The sequence below is a fragment of the Uloborus diversus genome, chromosome 3 (genome assembly GCF_026930045.1).
Source record: "Uloborus diversus isolate 005 chromosome 3, Udiv.v.3.1, whole genome shotgun sequence".
Lineage (NCBI taxonomy): Eukaryota > Metazoa > Arthropoda > Arachnida > Araneae > Uloboridae > Uloborus > Uloborus diversus.
In genome coordinates, this window is record NC_072733.1 from 90,077,235 (window position 1) to 90,090,082 (window position 12,848).

The window sequence follows — 12,848 nt, forward strand, 5'->3', positions numbered from 1 at the left end:
ATGTAGCCCCTCATTGAAGTTTCATGGTAAATTCACCCCATGCTGTAGTATTTTGAAGTGCAAGTAATGCATTAAATGCAGTACTAAAACAATTTCACTTCTTAAACAGATAAAAAGGAAAAGAAAATAAATAAAAAAAATGTTTTATGATACCCAAACATTTTGGAGATAAAAAAGGAACAAACCTGTTGACAGAACACATGATTAGAGAGAATAGGTTTAGCAAGATCAGAATTGAATGCTTTTTGATCTTCATTTGCAATGGTCAAGTATGAATAGGATCCACAAAAATATGGGTTGGTTTTCCAAGTTGATCTGTAATATATAGATATGTATTTTAAAATGAAGTAGCATTTTAAAAAGCTATCTTTTAAATAATGAAAAACAATTTTATTTTTATACTTAAACAGAACTTTTTAAGAAAAGCTCCTAAAAGCATAATAAAACTGCAAAGTTAATCGCAAAACATACCAATATCATAGAATTATATCAGCTTTACAATAAATTTAGCACTTTGATGTATGACATCTAGGATATTCATTTCATGTGCCATTGTAGACTTCAACATCACTGAGAAGCCATTTATTTCAACAGTGGCACACTTTTGCTTACCAAACGATAATTGCTAATTAGGATCTGATTTTGTAGTGCTTTAAAATTGCTATACGGAATTAAAGAAAACTATTAATTCAAATAATAAAAGCCGTCCTTCCTACAAAGCACAACCTTTTCTATTTGACATAGAAATTCAATTTTTAGAAGAATCAAGTCAATCCCGCGGCATTGGCTCCTTAAAATCTCGAAAACCCGTGGGACTGAATTCGGTGTGGGATTGGAAACTCTAGTAGGCAGTCATTAATTATTTTTCACTGCCTTTCTTTGTACGGTATAGCGCATCTTTTGATTTCTTGTGTCATTTCTGTAATGAGATCTTCCTTAACTAACAATAAATATTTTCCACTATACTACATATTCACTATGCTAAATTGACAATTATTGCTTATTCTTTTCTTTCTAAGCTATGCTCTATTCAAGATTAGGATGGCAAGTAAACTAAAGACCTCAAACAATTAGACCGTATGGCATCAAAATGATATGTCTAAGTACAATCCTTATTTTTATGAGTCTTATTATCTCACTGCATCTGTCTGATTTGTTTGAACCTAGTTTTTTTCCTCCTCTTTTAAACTTTATTTGAAAAAAATTTCTGGAAATCCCTAAAACTCCTTTTTTTTCCCTTGTACCAAACAACTCACTACTCTACTTTTTTTTAGAAAGTAGTGCATTACACTACAAAAAAATGTAGCAACAACAGTAGCGTCACAACTTGAAGCGTGCTACTTCCGATCACTGATTGGTATGTACACTTAATTTTTGATCAATAATCCTGAATTACCTTGTATATGTAAAATAAAAAGAGAAAAAAATATTTTCTTGGGGAGGGGGAAGCAAGCCCTATTTATACAAAATCCTGAGAGGATAAAAGTGTTATAAAACACGTAACAAGTGGAAAAGGATTTGGCTTAGATTTCTAGCAAGATTTCTGTAATGAGAAATATTCAAAGAAAATTTTTTCATTCATTAAAATAAAAACATTTTAAAGATCAGACACACAAAAATAGTATGAGCATTACCTCCACATTTGACAAGGGGTTGGTATGTCTCTATGTAAAATGAGTTCAAGTAACTTCATGCATCCAAATATTATTTCTTCATTATTTAATTCTTCAGTATACTCAGCTCCTTCTCCCACTATCCATGCAGTTAACATTTTGGTATTACCAATGGAGTAAGCAAACCTATTAATATACTTTGGCCAGCAAATTTTCCATTTCCATTCCTAAATATGTTACAATAAATTTTAGTTGGTTGAGATGTCTTCAATGTACAATGAATTTCTCAATCATCTTTATAAGGCACTAAGACCATTTAAAAAGTAGGGCAATGTGGGGCAAACTCAAATAGTTGAAGTGACTGAGCTTTTCAAAATGAGCAAATTTGAAAATTGTTCATTTTGAAAACTACAGTAACTAAAGAAAAAACATTGCATTTGATAATACAACTTGCATTGAAAAGGCACTTTTTATTTTTGGCAGTAAATTTAAGCTTTCAAAAAAAAAAAAAAAAATTACTGTTATTTTTTCACGAGGCAAAGCGAAAAATTCAATATTTCACTATTGAAATACTTTACATTTGAGAAAACAAATATTTTTCATCAAATGAATCAGTAAATAAAAGATCGAATGAAAAAATGAAAAGGTACTGGAACATTAAAGAAATTAAAAATAATAATTAATTAAAGAAGATAAATAAATGGGAAAATAAAAGAAATGAATGAATAACAAAAATAGATGAATGCATGAATAATTAGTGAATTATTAAATAAAAGAAAGTAAAAGAATTTCTTAACGAATGAAAATGTATTTTATTCAGTAAATGATTGAGTGAGTAAACGAAATAAAACTTATTTCACTTTGCCCCACATGTCCTTGACTAATGGTAAAAATATTTCATAAAGCAAATGAGCATAATATTAACTAAATTAATACTGCACCAAATATTAGCAGGCCTCAATACATATTTAAAATGTTAATAAGAAGAACTTTATCATTTTATAGTTAAAAAAAAATACAACAAAATATTACAATACGAGTATTAATTTTTGAAAATTTTTGTTATCATATGCTTTGATTTTCAGAGATAATTTTTTCTTGACTGGAATAGATTACAAAGTTAAAATATTACTAGTTGAGTGGCGCTAAAAGCAGAGTAAATGTTACACCATTTTCACACAGCCCTGCTATTTCACTTTGCCCTACATTCCCTTAATACTCAAATATAATTCTTTAAAATTGTTAAACTCAATTAATTGCTCAAGAATTTGAAGATAATTAAGAGATTTTTTTAAAAACAGGGTGCAACATATCAATGTCTTATGTTTGGAGGGAGTGCTGTGTGAGTTGAGGTGGGGATACAGTGATGGAGATGGTATCGATTGATAGCCATGTACAACAATTGCAATGGAATGGAGCGGTGGGTATTGTTTGTGGTGGAAGAGTATATTCATAATGGTGGTTCTGTAATTATTATTCAGTGAACATTTCACTTTTTTTTCTGCTTCGGCTGCCATTAATTGACTCAGGGTATCTGCTACATTTCAAGTTTTGTGAAATCCATGACTTTCCATGACTTCTACTTGTAACTTTCCATGACTCAGGGGATGCAATTTTTCCAGAAAAAACATTAATTTTTCTCAGGAATATCTAAATATGTGTTTGTAATTGCTACCATCTGATCTATGTTTTGGACATATTGTCGTCTCAGAGCAACAGTAAGCCATTTAATCCCAGGAATAACACTATGATATCCTACTGTTGCTCTGAGGCGACGATATGTATATAAAAATTCAAATTAAAGTGAAATGTAACAAGCTCAGCTACTATTATAACTAAAAAACAATTCATGCAAAAATGACTAGTGACACACATGAAATAATTAGGGTTTCATTTTAATTATTTTGCTACTATGGAAGTATATTTAGAAATCCAAAATTTCTGGAAATATTTTTTGGTTTTAAATAAATCATCGAAAACATTTATATAGGTAAGAATTTACATGAAAACAAATTCATTATTCTTTCTCAGAAAAATCTGATGTGATACACAATAATTTTTCAATCACTAAAAATACTGAAAAAAAGTTTCAGTTGCAAAATGATTTTTCAAAATAAAAGAAGCTTTAAACAGGCAGCAATAATGATGTATAACTACTGGTGAACAGCAAAGCATTTAAGCTTTTTTTTTTTCTCTTGCATTTTTTTAAAATAATTATTTTATTTTATAAACAAATAATGATTCTCAAACTTATTTTTTTTTAAACTCTAGTAGTTTTCTAAAAAAATCTGTGACTAGCAATAATTTAGTAGATACGAAAATTGTGTTTACAATAATTAAAACAAATGAATAATCAGAAAAAATAAAGTATTAAATTAAAGTGCAAAATAATTAACTTACCCGGCATTAACAGATATACTAGCACCGAAGTTTTAGGATAAGCTACAATATTGAAAAAAATTCCGATTGAAAATTCCCTGATTTCTGTATTTTATCGATGTCCTAAACGTCCTTAATTCTTTAGACTAATTTTATTTTCTAAAATGTTCATTAACTTAAAGACACTGCTGAAAATTAATGTTAATTTTTATAAATCTCAACTCGGATGCAAATGACTTAAATTTTTTGAGTTGAATGGGAGCGGTAAAATTAGAAATATATAAGTCCCTAAATACACAATTAGACTTATTAGGAAGTTAAAAATAATACTAAACACAAAATTATAAACGTCCAAAGGGAAGAATAACATCGTTAAGAAAAACGAGTGAGTATTATAGAAACGGATGCAATCGGATTTTGAAATATGTGAAAAATCGGAACTGACAGATAAAAGTGTAAGAAATGGCTAAGATGCGTAAATTTTGCACCTAATTTGTAGAATTCGATAAATATGCATGTTCTTGTACCCAAAATCCATGACCAGATGTCAGTTTCCATGACTTTTAAGCATTTTTTGCTGAAAATCATGACTTCCCATGACTATTTTTGATCATAGTCAAAATCCATGACTTTCCATGTGCGTGGACACCCTGTTGACTGTTGCTCTAGAAGGAAAAAATATTCATGTTTGTGTATCCAGATTTTGAGCCAATCGGTCTGGACCACCTGGGAAGCAGCCAATGTTGGAAAAAGATGTGAACCCATCATCAGATCAACACCATCCTCAACAACCTGTCATGGGAAGTTGCAGTTTCCACCTTTCAAACAGCAACCTGCCACAATTATCTCTAAAGTCACCTGTACCGAACATGTATCGCCTATTCGCCCACATGTCATCTGTGCTCTTCTGGCGAAGGAACGACTGACCATCTGCTTAGTTGCAGTGCACTTGAATCTTATGGCAATGACAATAACTTGCAAGGATGGGCTGGGCTTTACTGTACTGCACAGCATCTAATGACTGCCATGTCACGGATTGGTGTTGGATGAAGAAGAAGAAGAAATTTTGAGCCAGAGTCTGTACTGAAAACGAAAATGTCTGGTCAATCTTAGACTGTCAAATTAACAAGGCTGAAAATTTGGCACATGTGAGAAGGTTCACCCAGGAATCTCCAAAGCATTTAACACTTTAACATGCAACTGCCCTGTGGTTATCTGATAGGATTGTAAGTAAATTCCTGCCCAGCAATCTTCACAACACGAATTGTTTCTCTAGCTGAAAAAGATCATGTTGGTCAAGTTGGAATCAAATCTGAAATGCTTGCTACGTAAAAATCAAAGCAGCACCATTTTGAACATACTCCTTCACAACGCAGGACAGAGTTCGCAGCACCATATCATTGCAACTATGACGAATGGCATGCATACCGCTCTATCAATCAATTCTTCCTCCACCGCTATTTCTTCACCACAACCGACAAAGTACTCCTCAAACAGAGAAGGTTGATATACAAGGCTATGTATTTTGAATAAAAATCATAGACTACTAAGAAGAAAAAGAAAAGATTGCTCTTCAAAATCACAACAATAAGAAAATGATTTGAAAAATATCATTACTTTATATAATTTAGGTTTATAAAACTATCTATTCCATAGATATTACTTTGGAAAATTACAACATAAAGCTTATATTCAAAATATTAGAATAATGAATTTTTGTATAAATTCAAAATATTGTTTGGTAAAAGGTAATGTCTTTTCATGCAAATATGCAAAGGACAACTTCTCATTAAGGATTTACTATTGATTGAACTAACTTAGTATCTAAAAATTATATAATATTTGAAGAAATTAATAGAAAAAAAAAATTGAAAAGTTAAAATATGAGGATATTTATTCAAGTGGCTCAAAATATTAGAATATGTCAATTAAATTATGCTTTAATTATCATTAATTTATAACAAGTGGCATCATTGATTAAATGCAAATGATTTATTTAAAATCAGTATTCTTCTCAGTTTGTTGGCTTTTTTATCTTTAAAACGGTCATGTGAGTTATATTCTTGAAAACTTTGTATGGTGGATTTGTATCAGCAGGGTAAAAATCAATGTTAGATTATAGATCATTTATACTGTTCGCAGACAAGAGTTAGTAAAATACTAACACACAATATTCAAAAATGGCAATTTTCAATGGCAGAAAATCAAAAACATTTGCTAGAGATGAGAGGAAACTGAAGCGTACAGTTAAGAAAAAATGTTTTAAAAGTGTGCGATTCTTGCACTGAAAATGGAGAGAAGAAGAAGTTGAAGTTTCTATATCAACAATATTAAGACACCTTCATAAATTTAAGTTTGAAAGTCGTGGACCAAAAACAAAACCTTTCATAGCTGCAAAACAAAAGCATATAAGATTGAATTGGTGTAAATCAAGCCGTTTATGGAACGAAGACGGTTGGAAAAAAATACTACTTAAAGATGAGAGGATGTTTTGTGTTTCATGTGGTAATCAAGGTATTTGAGTTTGGAAAATGCAGCGAGAAGCAATTGATAAAGAATGCCTTAAAACATTTGGAAAAATTTGCTGCTAGTGTTAGTTGTTAGTGATGGTTTGGGGTTACCTGAACACAGGACCTGAAAAGTTATGCATCATCTATGGAAAGGTTAAGTCTCAGATATGCCAAGAAATATTGAACTATTGCATGATTCCATCATCAAAAGTATTTTTACTATTTCATCTTTCAACAAGATTCAGCTTCACGGCATACCTTGGTTTCAACTAAGAATTGGTTCTGCCAACACAACATTAAAGTAACTTCCTTGGGAACTCACCAGACATTATTTTCATCAAAAATTTATAACATATAATGAGAAAAAAATTCCAAGAAAATCCCCTATCAAGTAAAACTGTTAGTGGTAGGTAAAATGGCTATTTGGGTTAATATTGATTGAAATGTTTGCAAACACCTTAAATATATTGTGCCAGATTGATTGTATGCTGTTATTAAAGCTAAAGGGAATACTACAAAATATTAACTACCATTTAGTTCATATTCATAAGGTAATATTTTTGCATGAAATAAATATTCTAATATTTTGAACCAACCTAAAACTTATTACTTTGATGTATTTCGCAAAGTCATTGTAACACTTAAATTTATTGTTATTTTATATTTTGTAAGTATTAAAATCATATCTAAACATTCTAGATTTTTGTACCTAAACGTTTTAGATTTCATTTCATAAACAATTTAATTGCATTTACTTAGTATCGAAAATAAATAAATGGAAAATTTATTTCTTATTAACTTTTCTCAATTACTGTAATATTTTGAATATGAGCTGTATACTTACATAATTAATAGATTTTTTAAATGTTTACTTTGAAATATATCTTTTACTACCACCAATACGCACTTTGAGATGCTACCCTTATTTTTTTATAACATTATAACTATTTTATATTATTATTAGCAGCAGAAGGCTCTCTTTTAAAAAAGTTTTCTTTATATGAGCAGATGGTTTAAATACTTACCTTGGGCTTAGATTTTTCAATAATTTCTTCATAAGCTTCTTCCCATAACACATTGAAAATGCTTAAATCATTCCAAAAAGGAGCTTCAAATTCTAAACAAATCTTATTAACGACATCAAATCCAATACTATCAATGATAGCTTGTTTACTGTTCTCTAACTCTGGATTGAATGCTATTTTTTTTGCTTTCAAGCAGCCAACAGAAACAGTCAGTATGAGATGATCACAAACTACAGTTTCTCCTTCTTTAAATTTAATTTTAGCTTTTAGAGCAGAGTGCAGACAATCATAAAGCACTTCAGGAGTTTCATGCTTAGCATCATAAGGGATAAAGTCTACATAATCAATTGCTTCAACTGTATGATTAGGAATAACCCATTCTTCTGGTATATTTTTCAAAATAGATTTGATTATGCTATAGCAACCATTTTTTACTTCAACAGTTTGTCTCCCATCACATTCTTTATAGCGTTTATAAAGACTTCTTGATACATCTGATAAATTTCGACATCCTTCACGCTCACAAATAAAGTTCACAAACCAATTAAAAACTGGTTTTAAGAATTCCGTAGACTCATCATGAAAATTTAACGATGTCCATACTGTGAAATGGAAGTGAAGATAACTAAAAATTGAAGCATCATAATAAGACTGTTCATCAATTTTGTCTAATTTTTCTTCGAGAAATAAAAGCAGTTGTCTCACCATCACATATTGTGATTCATTTTGCAAATTTATGAAACTATAAAGATGATTCATATAATCAGGCGCTTCTTTTAAAATTAGATCTTCTTTTAAAGCAAACTCATAAACAGAATTTTTCCTTTCTCCATGAATCCACTGAGCTCCTAAATCAACATAATCAGGTCCTAAAAAAATGACAACAAATAACCTTCTAAGTTTAGTGGGAAATTTCATGAAATACAGCACAATTTCACATAAAATCAATGTCTCTATTACTCAGAAAATATTATAATTATCCCCACACCTTATTGATGAAACTTCAAGCTTAAAAACTACTATATACTATTCAACCATTACAGAAATGGATATCCATCGAAATGATACAAATATTTGAAAATATTAATCTTGAACAGATAGCATAAACATTTCTTGTTAGGTAAAAATAACATTCATATTCACTAGGGTCTGGTGGGGGAAAGTGGTCAATGGGGTAAAGTGGTCATACGTCAAATAAATGGTTATAGCTTGGAAATGAATGTTTGAGTGAATGTGAAAATTTTATTTTAGAGTAAGGCAGTTAGAAACTACATTTTGAATACAATATTTTACAATGGCAAAATTTTATTCGGTAAAAAAAAATATTTTGCGTGAACATGAAAAATTTTAAAATCTAAACACCTATTTTAACATCCTTTGGAAATTTTGTTTGATAGAATTAGGAACAGATTGACTGTACAGGAAGCTTCCTACATGTCTCAAGAACTCTTACTAATTAGCAGTTAGCTGAATTTATTTTAGATAATTTTTTAGAACAATTTAAGTAAGATGGGGTAAAGTGGTCATAATATTAGGCTTAACGAATATTGTTCTTCTAATGTCACTTAATCTTTAGGTAGGAGGCAGATACAAATTAAATACTAATTTTACTTAATATGTATTGTTTTTACAGTAAACGGGGTTAAATATACGAGTATATGCGTATATATACGAATATATACTCGTGTAGACATGTACATAGACATATTCACATAAATGCGCCAATAAATACGTATATGGGTATCTGCAAGTATTTTTTATCCATACAGCCATACATTCTACTATACACGTATATGCTTGCTTACACTCGTAAACACGTATATATAAGAACACTTATGTACTCAGGTAGACACGTCTATACGCGTACGTACTCGAGTAGACACTTACATACAAGCATATGATATAAAAGTATATAGGGTGATTTTGTAGTAAGTTACCGCCCTAAGCCAGGGCTAAGGCAGAAATACTTAAAATACACTACCAGCTCTTCGCCACCAGCTCATGTGATTCCTATTCCGGGCTGATGAGTGCTAAAAAGAACGAAACTGATGGAATAACTGAGCTGGTGGTGTATTTTAAGTATATAGGCTGAGTTTACATTCTTGAGCAAATTATTAAAAGGTGTTAGAGGAGAGGATAAGAAGGAAGAATCAATAAGGAACATATGGTCACAAACACAATGCTGACGCGCTACATGCACGCAAAATGAGAAATTGATGGATGCAAAAGAAGTCACAAATTTATATATATATATATGTTACACAAATACAATTTTACACAACATTTTAGGACTTAAGAAAGTTTTAAAGCGATTGATGAAATTTGCGGCCTTCAGCTGTAATACATGCGTCGCATTCACAGATCCCTCTCTGTTGCAATAACGAGACTTTTGAAAAACTTTCATCAGCCGCTGCGCCTTTGTTGCGTAGCGTGTATTAGAGCTACTACAGATCGAAACTTTCAAAAACTGCTCTAAATATTTCTTAAAAACTAAAATGTTACGTAAAATCACTTTTGAGCAACAAATTTGTGCCCTGCTTTGCATCCATCACTTTCTGGCTTTGTGTGCATGTAGCGCGTCAGTGATTATAATTTCCATATGATTCTTTGCTTCTTATCCTCCCCTCTCACACCCCTTTGATTTTTGTCCAAGAGCTTAGATTCACTCTGTAAGCCGACATGTATATAAGCGTATATACTCGTGCTTCCATATTATATATACGTGAGTAGACACATACCAAAGACGCACTGGATGGATCCACGAATTAACTCGTGTATACCCGCATATGTATGTATGTACACTTACATATGCGTATATACGTCTACTATACACATATATACTCAAGTATGCACGTATTTTCTCGAGATACAAGTGCATACGCGCATATGATGTTCGTTTATACGCGTATATACTCGTATATACAAGTGACACTCACATATATGTGGCACGTATATACATGTGACACCTACGTACTCATTTAGACATGTATAAACTCCTGTAGGTAATCACGTATACATGCTTATATACCCGTATATACACGTATATACTTGAGTAGGCACGTGCGTGAATGTATCTGATTTATACATGTATCTACTCATATAGGAACGTGTTTACTCGTGTATAACACGACATGTATATATTCTTGTATACACGCATATACTCGTGAATATACTTGTAACTATAAAAACAACTGAAATATACAAGTATTAGGGTTCTTTATAATGGTTTTGCATCTATTTTTAACTATGACCACTTTACCCCATGCTATGACCACTTTCCCCCACCCCATGGGGTAAAGTGGTCATAAAAACATAGGGAAAAGAAAATTCTATAAAACTAATAAAATTAATATTTTTCTTCCTAAAATTTAATGTACCGTGTTCTTTAATAATGCAATGTAAAATAACAAGAAAAAAAGTTGAAGTTTTTAAAGAATTTGTTGCATTTATTTTCCACCTAAGTTGAAAACCTACGATTTTATGACCACTTTACCCCACCAGACCCTACAATTTCTCAAAATCAGGCTTTTCAAAAGACACTTAAAAGTTTAAAACATATTTTGGGATTTTTTTTACCACTCTTAACTCTCTCTCTCTATAAAAAAAAGGAAAAGGAAGGGGGGGGGGGGCACTTGTGAACATTTTTTTAATTTTCTTGATATTTCAATAAATATTATCAGTGCAAAAATGTCCCCCATTCAATGGAATTTTTTAACATTTTTTATGAAATTATTTTTTTTACTTGATAGTATTTAAAAAAAAGTCTTCAGTTATTCACATGTGAACCTACAGGAGGCACATGTGAACAAGCCAGGGGTGCATATAAACATGATTAAGAAACCCAAGACAACTCATCATATTTTAAAGAAAAACTCTTAAATAGGAAACATATACATATATAGTATAATAAATACATTGAAGAGTTTGTGATCTATAATGCGTCAGTTTAAATAGTACAGTAATTGTGTCATTAAGAATTTCTTTTTTACTCCCCAAATATATAACTGCTCACTGTCAAATTTTAAAGTCTTGTAGAAAGCTCTGATCACTGGATAGGCATGAAATATACTTATAAGATTATGCAAGTACAAAGAATATTTTTACTTTGCAAAGGTTATTCAAATTATATATTGCTTTTAAGCTTCATACAGAGTGTGATAATGTGTTTTAAAATTATTTTAAACTTCAGTTTTTAGCTAAATTAAAATATAATTTTCTGTCTTTATTTCCCGTAAGAATCATATAATACTAAATTGTAGACCAACTCTTTAGTAACAAAATAGTTATTTGCAATGCTCTCTATTCTTTTGTTTTATATTATTCCTTTTTTAATTCCTTTTACATAGTAAAGGAAGTATTGTAGTCACAAAAAAAATTTCACTCAAATATCGTACGTAATTTCCATTTTGCTCACCCCCGAATAAATGTCGAGTTGTTTTTTCAATCCGACCACACATGCATCTACAGTTGAACTCTCTTATAACGAGCAAGAAGGGATTGCAATATTTGTTTGTTATAACCAAGTGCTCGTAAAAAAACTGGTTTGTGAAAAAAAAATCATGAAAATTTACACATGCTTGCTTTGTTATTTTTATATTTTTGTACAGTACCAAAGAACATGCTTCTGTCTTATTGTCTCTTCTTTGTTATTGTTTTGGAGGAACGTGGGGACCGAAAAACATCACCATTTGCATCCATGGCTTCAAAATAGTTTGAAGTTTTTCTGTACTATAGAAGCCAAGTATATCTAGGGCTGTTTAACTTCCAAATTCTTCACATTTGTCATTATGGTGGTCAAACTCATTATTTTTCTCTCTCTCTTAACTTTCAGCTATAATGTCTTTGGATGTATATTTTGGAAATGGTAACATCCTCTTCAACAAATATATAATTTTTAATGCTCCTCTACTCCAAGGATTTCAAAAAAAAAAAAAAAAAACGTCTCATTACTTATTGTCATGATTTATGTCTTCTAACTTTTGGTTAAATTCAAAATGAAAATACAAATACAAAAATGACGACCAGCAACAGGCTCTGGGCCCAGCTAGACTGATCTGGGCAATTCACAATCCCCAGTGAAGATCAATAGCCCTCTTAAAACTGTCTACTCCCTTGCTCATTATCACCTCTTCCGGTAAGCTGTTCCAAGGTTCCACTACCCTGCTAAAATAATAATTTTTCCTAATATCCATGTTAGCCTGAGATTTAAATAGCTTAAAACAATGACCTCTTGTCCTGTTTTCAGTGCTAAACTTCAGCCCCGTAACATCTTTCATTTTAATAAATTTAAACAACTGAATCATGTCCCCTCGGTCTCTTCT

At 31.0% G+C, this 12,848-nt stretch overlaps 1 protein-coding gene across 1 annotated transcript in view; it reads right to left on the bottom strand.

Moving 5' to 3' along the window:
* LOC129218603 (uncharacterized) overlaps positions 1 to 12,848 on the bottom strand; it is a 272,334-nt gene that overhangs the window by 119,875 nt on the left and 139,611 nt on the right. Inside the window, exons 7-9 of the mRNA XM_054852923.1 lie at positions 7,528 to 8,396; positions 1,635 to 1,840; positions 186 to 315 (exon numbers count right to left, since the gene is read on the bottom strand). Coding sequence (XP_054708898.1) covers positions 186 to 315; positions 1,635 to 1,840; positions 7,528 to 8,396 — 1,205 coding nt within the window. The remainder of the gene's footprint in view (positions 1 to 185; positions 316 to 1,634; positions 1,841 to 7,527; positions 8,397 to 12,848) is intronic.